The sequence below is a fragment of the Cherax quadricarinatus genome, chromosome 46, assembly GCF_038502225.1.
Source record: "Cherax quadricarinatus isolate ZL_2023a chromosome 46, ASM3850222v1, whole genome shotgun sequence".
Taxonomy (NCBI): domain Eukaryota; kingdom Metazoa; phylum Arthropoda; class Malacostraca; order Decapoda; family Parastacidae; genus Cherax; species Cherax quadricarinatus.
This window is the reverse complement of record NC_091337.1, coordinates 5,693,677-5,708,001: the sequence shown is the minus strand read 5'-3', so window position 1 is coordinate 5,708,001 and position 14,325 is coordinate 5,693,677. Positions and strand designations below refer to the sequence as shown.

The following is a 14,325-nucleotide window of genomic DNA, read 5'->3' as shown; positions in this document are numbered from 1 at the left end:
CAGGCGTCACCAGCCATGCAAGTGGCAGGCGTCACCAGCCATGCAAGTGGCAGGCGTCACCAGCCATGCAAGTGGCAGGCGTCACCAGCCATGCAAGTGGCAGGCGTCACCAGCCATGCAAGTGGCAGGCGTCACCAGCCATGCAAGTGACAGTACAGGCGTCACCAGCCATGCAAGTGACAGTACAGGCGCCACCAGCCATGCAAGTGGCAGGCGTCACCAGCCATGCAAGTGGCAGGCGTCACCAGCCATGCAAGTGGCAGGCGTCACCAGCCATGCAAGTGGCAGGCGTCACCAGCCATGCAAGTGACAGGCGTCACCAGCCATGCAAGTGACAGGCGTCACCAGCCATGCAAGTGACAGGCGTCACCAGCCATGCAAGTGACAGTACAGGCGTCACCAGCCATGCAAGTGACAGTACAGGCGTCACCAGCCATGCAAGTGACAGGCGTCACCAGCCATGCAAGTGACAGGCGTCACCAGCCATGCAAGTGACAGGCGTCACCAGCCATGCAAGTGACAGGCGTCACCAGCCATGCAAGTGACAGGCGTCACCAGCCATGCAAGTGACAGGCGTCACCAGCCATGCAAGTGACAGGAGGCAGGCGCCACCAGCCATACAAGTGACAGTAGGCAGGCGTCACCAGCCATACAAGTGACAGTAGGCAGGCGTCACCAGCCATACAAGTGACAGTAGGCAGGCGCCACCAGCCATACAAGTGACAGTAGGCAGGCGCCACCAGCCATACAAGTGACAGTAGGCAGGCGCCACCAGCCATACAAGTGACAGTAGGCAGGCGCCACCAGCCATACAAGTGACAGTAGGCAGGCGCCACCAGCCATACAAGTGACAGTAGGCAGGCGCCACCAGCCATACAAGTGACAGTAGGCAGGCGCCACCAGCCATACAAGTGACAGTAGGCAGGCGCCACCAGCCATACAAGTGACAGTAGGCAGGCGCCACCAGCCATACAAGTGACAGTAGGCAGGCGCCACCAGCCATACAAGTGACAGTAGGCAGGCGCCACCAGCCATACAAGTGACAGTAGGCAGGCGCCACCAGCCATACAAGTGACAGTAGGCAGCACCAGCCATGCAAGTGACAGTAGGCAGGCGCCACCAGCCATGCAAGTGACAGTAGGCAGGCGCCACCAGCCATACAAGTGACAGTAGGCAGGCGCCACCAGCCATACAAGTGACAGTAGGCAGGCGCCACCAGCCATGCAAGTGACAGTAGGCAGGCGCCACCAGCCATGCAAGTGACAGTAGGCAGGCGCCACCAGCCATGCAAGTGACAGTAGGCAGGCGCCACCAGCCATGCAAGTGACAGTAGGCAGGCGCCACCAGCCATACAAGTGACAGTAGGCAGGCGTCAACAGCCATACAAGTGACAGGAGGCAGGCGTCACCAGCCATACAAGTGACAGGAGGCAGGCGTCACCAGCCATGCAAGTGACAGGAGGCAGGCGTCACCAGCCATGCAAGTGACAGGAGGCAGGCGTCACCAGCCATGCAAGTGACAGTAGGCAGGCGTCACCAGCCATACAAGTGACAGTAGGCAGGCGTCACCAGCCATACAAGTGACTGGTGACAGTAGGCAGGAGACCAGTAGCTGTAGGCAGGTGTCATCAAATATGTAGGTGCTTGACCGCCAGGAATTTAAAGTGAGAGAATCGATAAATAAACGCGAGAGCCAGTACCAACACATGTATGTAACCAGGACCACAGCTGTGTACTCGCATATTTATGGTTGCAGGGGTCGAGTCACAGCTCTTGCCCCCGCCTCTTCGCTGCATTTTATATATATATATATATATATATATATATATATATATATATATATATATAAGAGATATGAGAGAGAAATAAATGAGACGTAAACAAGTTTCGTAGAGATAAGCGAACTAAGAAAGTTCCGCAAAAAAAAAAAAAAAAAAAAAGTCAGAGTGCCAGATTTTATGAGGTCACTGGTGCCACTGTAATGACGCTGTGTGCCAGTCTCTTCACTCCCCTCCCTTCCTCTCTCTCCCCCATATGGGAGCTTCCCCCATCAATACCCACACCCCCCACCTTGCCAAGTCAAGAACTGCACACTGGGCTCAGATACCAATACAAACATCCCAAAGCCCCACAAACACTCACGTACGCACTCCGCGTCACCATTGTTTTTAATAAGAGTCTTTGTGAAAGTCACAATGGTTTTAATTGTGCGAGAACGCTTGTAATAGCGTTTTTTATTATTGTTTGGCTTAAGATTATTATTCCATTGCGCTTGGCAGATCGATTGCCACTGTCAAGAACAATGGTGGCTCTAGTACTGATCTTTGGGGTAACCCGCCTCTTACCCTTTTTCAACTTTACCTCTAGTTTATCTACTGGCCTTCAAGCGTCTCGATTTCCTCTAGGCTATGTGTGTGTGTGTGTGTGTGTGTGTGTGTGTCTGCAAATCTTACTGCCTCAACTAACACCCTGCTTTTCCGGTATTGCCTCTCCTCCACCCACACCCATCATCCACGTTTATCCCCCACACTAATCCCTCGACCCACCCCACCACCTCATCACACAACACACTACTTACCTAGTCTAAGAGGTTCGTTACCCCTGTACCAGGTGACTTGGGAGACTGGCTTAGCGTCCTTGATGAGACACTCCAATGTGAGGGAGTCACCTGCCTTGACGGTGAGGTGGGCGTCCCTCGCGTGGCCCACCATCTCGATACTCGTGGGCGGAACTGTGGGAGGAAGGCACGGATGTTAATGTGATGGAGAGAGACGGAGGGATACATGTTACTAGAAACAGAATGGATGCTTGTGAGATGGAAGGAACATTATAAGCTGAAAAAAAGATATCTATTAAAGAGAGGGAGGAAATAAAAGCGTTTCAGGTTCTTAAAGATGGAGAGAAATACTGAAATAACTAGATAAATTTTGGTCGCTGCGCGATCCGTGAAAGGTGTCCCCGCGTTGCATAACCCCAGCCTCCTGCGCCTCATTGCGCACAACTGAAAAAGTGCAAAGCTCTGCACAAGTTAGTAATGCGTTAAAATATTAACGTTCAGTGTTCCAATTCCTTCGATCAGTCTGGCAAATCAGTTTTAGGATACTGGTCTCTTGTAGAGGCCAATATCCTGAGATAAATATATATAAACCACGGTACGGGTGGGTTTAGAATCCATGGCGAGTCTTAAAACTCCAGGCCAGCGACTAAACCACTGGGCCAGCTGGATACAATAAAATGCATCCAACTAGGTATATTTATACACCATAGGAAGGTTAGCATGGGACACCACTGACCACAAACACAAGTTTTTACAGATTATTATAATCACAGGGATGGAAGGTATTCAGACTCAATTCAGGGAACTGGAGCGCACATCCAATTCCCTAGATCAAGAGCCTCTCACCAGCATCAAGGAACCTCCCTTGAAGGGAAGTTTTTACAGATAAATCTCCCTCCAACGTAGTCATGATGAACTCTAGCTCAAGTACCCTCAAATCCATCATCATAACCTTGCGAAATCGTGTTATGATTTTGAGCGTCACGAGACCAATATTCAACGTTACATTCTCAAGAGTAATATCCTGAACTACACAAGCACACGAAGTTGAACTCTAAAACTGTCTTATCAAAATGTATTATAAAATTACATTCTGATAATCAAGCTTATAGCCTGTTTAGGGGAATCAAGGCTTTAAACAATACTTTGCCTGTTTTTAGTATATTTAAACGTAAAGAATTAAGGTATCATTTATCATCATTTAACAATTAGCCTATTACCAGATTTGTAACAAAAATAAAATCATTCGGGAGTACAAACCACATGCTTTTATAATCTTTACTAGTAAATTGTTTAGCATACATGTTTAGCATCAAATAAGAGTCTAAACTAGGGAGGCCAAGCCCATGATGACACTCTTCAGGTCACTTGTTCTATCTAGGCTGGAATATTGCTGCACACTAACAGCACCTTTCAAGGCAGGTGAAATTGCTGACCTAGAAATTGTACAAAGAACCTTCATGGCACACATAACGGAGATAAAACACCTCAATTACTGGGAGCGCTTGAGGTTCCCGAACCTGTATTCCCTGGAACGCAGGCGGGAGAGATACATGATTATATACACCTGGAAAATCCTAGAGGGACTAGTACCAAACTTGCACACGAAAATCACTCACAACGAAATCAAAAGACTTGGCAGACGATGCAACATCCCCCAAATGAAAAGCAGGGGTGTCACTAGCACGTTAAGAGACCATACAATAAGTGTCAGGGGCCCGAGACTGTTCAACTGCCTCCCAGCATACATAAAGGGGGATTACCAACAGACCCCTGGCAGTCTTCAAGCTGGCACTGGACAAGCACCTAAAGTCGGTACCTGACCAGCTGGGCTGTGGCTCGTACGATGGATTGCGTGCAGCCAACAGTAACAGCCTGGTTGATCAGGCTCTGATACACCATGAGGCCTGGCCATAGACCGGGCCGCGGGGGCGTTGACCCCCGGAACTCTCTCCAGGTAAACACTTCTTTGGTACATAATATTAACTACATAATATTAACCATTACCCGTCACTCTTCTCAGTGTCAATACATATCCATTATCACCCGTGTCACACGACTCTTCCAATAATAACAAGTATACTTTGAATATATACCTTTTAAGAGTTTCGAGAGTTTATCTACCGAGTCTGGTGCTTGTCTGGTCAACCAGGCTGTTGCTGCTGGAGGCACGCTGCCCCATATACCCATCACAGCCTGGTTGATCTGGCACCTGATGATACTTGTCCAGTTTTCTCTTGAAGGCTTGTACACTTGTTCCAGCAGTGTTTCTGATATCTTCTGGTAAGATGTTGAATAGTCTGGGACCCCGGATGTTGATACAGTGTTCCCTTATTGTGCCCACCGCACCCCTGCTCCTCATTGGGTTTATTTTACACTTCCTCCCATATCTCTCACTCCAGTATGTTATGGCAGTGTGCACATTTGGGACCAGGCCCTCAAGTATTTTCCAGGTATATATTATCATATATCTCTCCTCCGCTCCAATGAATACATGTTCAAGACTTGCAGGCGTTCCCAGTAGTTTAGGTGCTTTACAGGCTCAATGTGCGTCGCATACGATCTCTGTATTTGTTCCAACTCCGATATTTCTCCTGCCCTGAACGGGGCCGTCAGCACTGAGCAATATTATAAGTGAGGGAGCACTAGCGATTTAAAGAGTGTCACCATCGGCATTATTTCCTTTGTTTTGAAAGTTCTCAATACCCACCTAGTCATCTTCCTGGCTGTCGTGATCTTTGTCTTGTTATGGTCTTTAAAAGAAAGATCCGCCGACAATTATTTCCAGGTCTTTTACCTGTTCGTTACGTTCTATTTGGTGACCCTCTCGAGTTTTGTATATAGTGTTCCTTTTCAGTTCATTTTTTCCATACCTAAGCAGCTGGAACTTATCACCATTGAAGGTCATGTTTTCCACTGCCCACTGGAAAACCCTGTTTATGTCTTCCTGTACTTTTTCAGTGTCCTCTACCGTAGTGACTTCCATGCTTATTTTAGTGTCATCTGGAAATGATACAAAAGTGTGCCGGGTGTTTTTATCTATGCTATGAGGATGAGACACAGCAGAGGTGCCAGGACAGTGCCTTGGGGCACTGAGCTTTTGACCTAGCTGATGCTGGATCTTGCCCTGTTCACTACTTTTTGTGTCCTGTGTTAGGAAACCGAAAATCCATCTGCCTACCTTCCCCGTAATGCCCATGGCCTTTTGTGTGCTATCACATTTGTCAAACGCCTTTGCAAAATGTGTAAAAAAACATCTGCGTTTTGGTCGTCTTCCAATACCTCCGTAATTCTGTCAAAATGGTTCAGGAGCTGTGATAGTCCTGCTCTAAAATCATGCTGGTTCGTGTTATGTTGGTTGTGCTGCTCCATGAAATTTGTAACCTGCCGTCTCATTACTCCTTCGAAAATTTTTATGATGTGCGAGGTTAGGGCTACTCGTCTAATTTTTAGCTAGTGCTCTACTACCTCACTGTCATGACCCTATCTACTCCGTGTCACACGTCACTACCTCTCAGTGTCACACGACACTGCCTTCTTCCCGTGTCACACAACACTATATTATCTCCGTGTCATGACACCTTTTCAAAGGGTTACACGACACTACTCTCAATGTCACACGACTCTCTGTGTCACATGTCACCCGTATATCCTTATCACCGACAAGTAGAACTCTTACAAATACTGAAAACATACGACACCATGTCACTAAAACTATCTTCTTTCAGTGTCACACGACACTTCCGTCACAAAACTACAGTCTCTACGTGTCGCACAACACTACCTTTCTCCGTGTCACATACGTCGTGAGATGAGGCCAAGTAAACTTAGCCAGCAGGATACTAAGTCCAGAGGGTGTAATTCAGGTAAACTCAGTGAGGCCGTCGTACTGAGTGAGGCTGTCAGGTAATAAGGCCGGCATACTGAGTAAGGCTGTCAGGTAATGAGGCCGTCGTACTGAGTAAGGCTGTCAGGTAATGAGGCCGTCGTACTGAGTAAGGCTGTCAGGTAATGAGGCCGTCGTACTGAGTAAGGCTGTCAGGTAATGAGGCCGTCGTACTGAGTAAGGCTGTCAGGTAATGAGGCCGTCGTACTGAGTAAGGCTGTCAGGTAATGAGGCCGTCAGCACTCAGTGAGGCAGTCGGGTGAACTGAATGAGCCCGGCCCAGAAGTCCCAACATTGGGTGTGATGACGTAACACAGGGTACTGTAGACGCCGGTAATAACCGATAGTTAGCAGCACCCATGGTCAGCCAACCACCTCTCCTGAACATACATGTTACATACAGTACATGTTACCTCCTACCTCATATAATATAGTCAAATATAACATACACAATATTATATACCTTTTATCCCGTTCAGGGTACGCAACAAGATGTCAATTAATCTTTGCTTTCATAACAGGCAAACTTTTAACAGTGGTCTTGATGGCACACTCACGTTATAAACACACATGGTATAAACACACGTTATAAACACATATAATAACATTAATTTGATTTAAACTAGAATGACCAAATAAAGCCGAACACTAACTTATTTGTACTCAGAAGAGACACTGATCCAGTCATTTCACACAAACCAATTTGATTAATAAAATTAATACGTGACAACTAGTTAACACCAAGAGATAGTTTCCTTTGAGAAAAACACCTCAGCACCCAAAGTTTGAAGCTGGCTACAAGAAGTTTATTACTATTACTAGTAGTAGTAGTATTAGCATTATTAATAGAAAAACAATAAAAATTGAAAAAAATATAAAATGCAATGTACGTGGTATTACTCTCACTAAAACAAGACATTGCAATAATGTTACAATGGCACTATTGGAAACATGGACGACAACTAAGTCATCCAGCTGGTCCTCACCCCAGGAACACTCATGACTTTACTGAAATATCTCTTCTGTTATCTGTTAGTAGCGCTGGGGATTATCTTCCCCATGGCCAGCTCTCTCAGACATGAATTTTAACCAGTGTTTCTCACGAGAGAGAGAGAGAGAGAGAGAGAGAGAGAGAGAGAGAGAGAGAGAGAGAGAGAGAGAGAGAGAATGACCTCACTGGCACTAGAAGTGTGCTTCAGACTCGTATATCATTAAGAAAAAAATGTTGAAAGTCAGAAAGGGAGAGAAGCACCATCTACAGGTGGAGGCGAAGAATCACTGAACTTACCAAAATTCTCACTTTCCCAAGAGCGAAAATCAATGTTGGTTAGAGAATGGAAAATGTTCAAATAAAGCTGATTCATACAAGTCCAGGAGAGACAGATGTACCTTTGATGGTTTTGATAAGTTTTCTTACTCCCGCAGCCCGGCCTCGGTCCAGGCTTGTGTGGGGCTTGACTGGTCAGTCACGTTGTTACTGCTGATGGTCTGCTGGCCCACATTTCCATCACAGCCTGGTTGATTTGGCACTTAATGGAGGTGCTTGACAAGCTTCTTTGTAATGATCCTCTTGCAGTCTGTTGCAGTGTTTTTCTTGACGTCTTTATTCTGTCCATATCTAAGCAGTGGGAACCTGTCACCACTGAACGTCATGTTATTCTATTTTGCTCACTGGCAGACTTTGCTTATTTTGGTATCATCCGCAAATGATACGAAACTCTGGCATGATTACATTTGTCAAACGCCTTTGAAAAATACGTGTATAGTTCACAGAGTTCCTTTTTCTAACGCCTTGGTAATTCTGTCATAGTGGTTTAGTAGGTGTGACAAGTGTGATCTTCCTTACCTACTTTAATGCTGATTTGAGTTACGTAGGTTGCACTGTTCCATAAAATTTGTAATTTGGCGTCTCCTCACCATTACGAAGACTTGTATGGTAACCGATGTTAGCACTAATAGTATATAATTTTTGGCTAGTGCTCTATTGCCACTATTTATGTAAAGCAGCTAGCTTAGTTTGCACTTTTTCATGTCTCTGGTATTTCACCTATATCCAAGTTCTTTAAAGGAGTGCTCATGTTAATGGCATGTGGTGCTTTTCTATTAAGAAATTCCACAAACCTGGTCCAGGTTTGTGCAGAATGCAGGTGACATGGGCACGATTAGTGCCCATGTCACTTGCATTCTGCACATGTTTTCGTTTAGTAGACCTAGAATTTCTCTTATTTCTTTTTCATCATTATATGAACCTCGTGAAATTAATGATCTATAGGAAGTTCTTCATTTTTTCTTGCAATATCCTAGACGGCTTGTTTCTTCCCATTTGTGCCACTTCTAACTGCTATAAAACCTTAAGCTTTGTTCTTTCTCGCCAGTCTCTCTGCTAACTTCTTTTACGATTCTTTCTATAATTGATACGTTTTTAGATTTTTCTCAATGGTTCCTATTTAATGCAGACCTTGTATGATTTTCTTTTGTTTGTATGTTTTATTTTGGCAGAGGAGGTCTGCTCGTTTCTCTCTCCTAAAAAATGGTGCTGATCGTTTGCTATACTCCAAATTCCTCGGCAGCGTTGTGTTCCTTTCACGGGACAGTCTGAGGAAGTCAGGTAATAACAATCTCTTCACTGCAGTGCAGATTTGCACATCTCCGGGTGAAAGTACCAGCATTCCGTTTTAAAGCAACACTCATCCTTAGTATATCACAACATTCTGTAGTGTGCTGGTACCAGCATAATCTATCGTTAATGCAGATTCTCCGAGAACAGATGTACAAATATTCCCACTGCCTATATTTTCTGTGGCTGACTGATTTTCGTAATTTTTTTGAGATATTTTGGACACTCTTGTCTACCTTTCTCTGTGCATATTTCCTCAGCTTATTCTGTTTTTTGTCTTTTCGTTCTATTGTGATCTCATCGTTTGTATTTTGCACATTACCCTGCATCCTTCCTTCCGTCTCTCTTCTCCTATCCTGAGAATCTCTTTCTATGACTACCTCAGCTCTGTGTTCCACACCTTTATCCTCCCAGTCTGTGTATATATCTGGCACACTCCTTAGGAAATTCTTTAAACAGAGGGACCATAGTCCTCAGGAACATCCACCCCAGCAATATCCACCCCCAGCAAAATCCACCCCCAGCAACACCTGCCCCAGCAACACCCACCCCTAGCAACACCAACCCCCAGCAACACCCTCCCCCAGCAACACCCACCCCCAGCAACACCAACCCCCAGCAACACCCACCCCCAGCAACACCAACCCCCCGCAACACCCTCCCCAGCAACACCTGCCACAGCAACACCCACCCCCAGCAACACCCACCCCCAGCAACACCAACCCCCAGCAACACCTGCCACAGCAACACCCACCCCAGCAACACCTACCCCCAGCAACACCCATAAGACAATACAAGAGCGGGACCCTGATGGTATTTTCTGCTTAAATTTAACATGAGGGGAGAACGCCCAGAGGTGATTAATGCAACTGATAGAAGTGACACACAAATCCCAGGTGATTACAGGAGATTACACTGTGTTAGGAAATCCCTCGCCTTGCAAACTTCCTCCCCCTTCTCCTTCTCCTCTTTTCTCCTACATCTCTTCCTCCTCTTACTCTTCACTTTCGTTATCCTTCTCTTTCCTTTTACATCTTCCTCATTCTCTTCCTCAGCCTCCTTCTCATTATTTACCTTTTCCTCCTCGTCGTCCTCCTCCTCCTCCTCCTCTTTCTACTCTTCCTGGCGGTGCGTGCGCGCGTGCGTGCGCGCAACTCTAACTTCATTACAAAAATTCTCTAAATTCCAGGTGGGAATTACGAGGACATGAGTGGTAAATATATGGCGGCTATTTTGACGAGGCTGGCTTTTTCTGGGCCCTTCTTAGAATTTCCTGAAGCCAGGAACAGTTCTAATCTCTGTGGAGGATTTACCTGCGTGTGTGAGTGCGCGTGTGCGTGCGCTTGTGTGTTAGACACTAATCCAGTTCCATTTACCAGGGGCGTCGGGCTGGTTCTCCCACTGTTTGGGGAGTCAACAAGAGAGAGCAGTCTTATTGAGATGCAGTTGATGCTCAATAGCTGTTGCTGCTGATGCTGCTCAACTTGCTGCTGATGCTGCTGCTGCTTCTGATGATAATGATATTGCTGCTGATAATAACGATCATGCTGTTTCTGCTGCTGATAATAATTCTACTGACGATCTTGTTAGTGTTGCTGCTGTTGGATCCAACAATTACCACTGGCCAGTCGTTCACTGGACGTTTGCTGCGCCTACGGTAACAGTCTACCAGTTGACCAAGTCTCCTGCTTGCTGAGATCAAGTCTTAGCTCCTGGGCCCGTCTCTAGCGATTAGCTGAGACAAGATCGAGCCACCGCCACTCCTAAGAATATTAGTAAGGAAGGACTGCAGCAGGCCTACTGTCTCATGCTAGGTAGGTCCGACTCGTACGCACTCATGTGCTTGTCTAACCCATTTTTTTAAGTTACCCAAGGTTTTAGCTTCAATAACGCTACTCAGGGTCTTGTTCCACTCATTTACAACTTAATTACCAAACCAGGGATTTCCTATATATTTTCTAAATCTTTTTTTTTCAAGTTGAACTCACTGCTGCGAGTCGTGTCTTGGTTAGATATTTTTAGCACGTTATTTATATCTCCTATATTTATTCTTGTCTTCCATTTATACATCTCAATCATATCTTCCCTAATTCTACGCCTTTCCAAAGAGTGCAGATTCAGGCCCCTCAGTCAATCTTCGAAGGAAAGATTTCTGATACATAGGATCAACTTTCCCATTCTTCTCTATATGTTTTCCGGCGCATTGATGTCCATTCCGTAATTCGCTGACCAGAGCCGCGCAGCATTATCTAAAACAAGAGAAAAGAAACCCCGGTCTGAGACCGGGCCGAGGGGTCGGTGACCACCAAGAACTACAGACTCTTGCAACAGTGTTGCACACTGTTGAAAATGGTATAAAATACCGACAAGCTGAAGATTAAGACATGTGCAACAGTTGGGTATCTTTATTGACGAAACGTTTCGCCTACACAGTAGGCTTCTTCAGTCAAATACAAAAAGAGCAGTAGTAATGAACTAAAGATGATATAATCAGTCCCTCAACCTTGGAGAAAGAGTATTTGAGGTGGTCAGTCCCTCAGCCTGGAGAAAATTTCAGTGTTGCACGCTGAAAGCCTCTCTTAAGGCAGGCTAAGTTGCACACCTGTAATGCAGTGTTGCACGCTGACAGCCTCTTTTAAGCAAGGCTAGGTTGCACGTCTGTAATGCACTTAACTTTCTCTGCACGAATAAAGTTAAAGCCTCTAAATTATTGAAAACGCCCAAAGTTACTTAAATTATACTGGATTATAAGAGAGAATAATATATAATAATTTACACCTGGAAAATAGAGGAGTTACAGGTTCAAAATTTACAGAAATTCGTCCATACAATTGCGGGAGATGTGGTGGAAAGAGAGACATGTGCAACATTGGGTATCTTTGCCCTGAAAACGTTTAGCCAGGCAGTGGCTTTTTTCAGTCCAACAGACAGAAGAACGATGGAAGATGAGAAGTTTGAGGTAATCAGTCCCTCAGCTTGGAGTCGGTGTCTTAAGTAAACAAATCTTGATGGGCTGAACACATCGACTCCAGGCTGAGGGACTGATTACCTCAAACTACTACTCTCTTTACACCGTTCTTCTTTGTATTGGACTGACGAAGCTACTGTGTGGCGAAACATTTCTTCAATAAAGAATCCCACATATTGCATAAGTGTCTCATTTTTTAACTGCAGCAGGCCTATTGGCCCATACTTGGCAGGTCCTGCTCAAACCCACTAATTTATGCCAATCTTCCACTTATACACTTCAGTCATGTCTCCCCTAATTCTACGTCTTACAAGAGACGTACAGACAGGCTGATGGGAAACTGTCTAGAACAGCCCGTCAAGTTCCCTTCAAATGCCAGCTAACAGTCTTTATGGTAATTCTTTTCACTTCTTTTCACCTCTTCGAATACCTCTCCGGACCTTCTGTCTAGTTCCACGCGTACGCGTCTGTTATCTTTCGTGTCTGTCCGTTTGTCCATCGCCCGACCGACCGTTTGTTTAATCGCCCGCCTGTCTGTTTCCGTCTGTCTAACACGCCATTTACGTCAAGCCATTTCCCGGGGTATGAGTGCTTGTTTAGGTGGGGTCTGGCTTCGTACTGATGTACGTCTATCATTTCAACTCCCTCCCCCTCGTTTTCACTATTCTCACTATTTTCTCTTTTTTCCTCTCCCCTCTCTCTCTCTCTCTCTCTCTCTCTCTCTCTCTCTCTCTCTCTCTCTCTCTCTCTCTCTCTCTCTGTCTCTCTATCTGTCCCTCTGTCTCTCTACCTCTCTGTCTCTGACTCTGTCTCTCTGTCTCTGACTCCGCCCCTCTGTCTCTCTCTGTCCCTCTCTCTCTGGCTCTGTCTCTCAGTGTTGTGTACAGCATCAACTGCTACCAAAGTTATGGTTATCCAGTTAATACACTTCCTAACTGCTTTCATATTTTTCGAGATATTTAGCAAAATTTCATAATGTTTGGGCTGTTGAGTTTGTTACTGGTTAGCGCCTAGACTTTAGAGCAGTTTGCAGAGGAATATTGCTCGGTATTGCTCGCTATTCGAACGTTTGAATACGTTTACGATGGAGCGCAAGGGAGAGTTTCTAGATGTGTCTTTGTGCTCTAACCCGAACACCGTCCCCCCCCCACACATACACATACCTTTACAAATCACACACACACACACACACACACACACACACACACACACACACACACACACACACACACACACGCACACATAATTGGAAGTTGAAGACCCAGATGAGTCATAGGGATGTTAGGAAGTATTTCTTCAGTCATAGAGTAGTCGAGAAGTAGAACAGCCTAGGCATTAAAGTTGAAAATAGGAATTTGGTAATTATCCTAGTATACAAACCACCATCGGCAACTGCTGAGGAATTCACAGATTAGTTAAGTAAGATAGATAACTATCTGGATAGGCTAGAAAATCCTACACCAAATATTTTACTCCTTCTAGATTTTAATCTCCCTCATGTAAAATGGAAGATGGCACAACGTAATGTTATACCAGAAATATCCCCGGGAAGCACCCTGGCTCAACAGGTACATACCAGGGAAATAATGAGGTTTTGTGAAAAGTACTCTTTAAACCAACAGGTAATTGATCCCACTAGAAATGAAAATATCCTGGATTTGATATTCACAAACAACGAGGAACTTATCAGAGACATAACAGTTTCCAAAACTATTTACTCTGATCATAACATCATAGAGGTTCAAACTAGTATTAACTCAGGGGTAGGAAACTGCATCGCTAAAGTTAGAGACGGGATGTTCAGTAAGTTTAATTTTAACAACCACAGAATTAACTGGGAAAAAATAAACCAAGAGCTATCAGACATACCCTGGGAATCAGACATGAGCGACCTAAATCCCCACCAGTGACTAGAGAAGCTGAATACAGAAGCATACAAAGTATGTATGAAACATGTACCATTGAGGAAACCCAGAGGAAGATCAGATATAGAGAGTGTAGGAGATAGTACAGAAGAAGAAAACGGGTTGCTAAACTGCTTAAAAATACAAATATGCTACAACAGAGGAAAGATAGACTTAGCAGAGAGATCACTGAATTAGAGCAAAAACTTAGGATGTCATACCTCACAGAAGTACAAAGGGAGCGAAAGGCCATAAAAAAAAATATTTCTATTTCTACGCAAAATCCAAGCTAAGAACTACCTGTAGAATCGGACCACGACTGAGAGGAGACTCATATACAGAAGATGAACAGGAAATGAGTGAAATCCTAAAAGAACAGTATGAGTCAGTGTTC

General features: G+C 45.1%; 1 protein-coding gene across 3 annotated transcripts in view; it reads right to left on the bottom strand.

The window, feature by feature from the left end:
- LOC128696637 (nephrin) overlaps window positions 1-14,325 on the bottom strand; it is a gene marked incomplete at its 3' end in the record, with an annotated part of 201,555 nt that overhangs the window by 29,190 nt on the left and 158,040 nt on the right. The window contains 2 exon segments of one of the 3 annotated variants that reach the window (XM_070094438.1): window positions 2,578-2,730; window positions 6,341-6,711. In XM_070094438.1, the coding sequence (XP_069950539.1) occupies window positions 2,578-2,710 (133 nt within the window). 3 annotated transcript variants of the gene reach the window in all.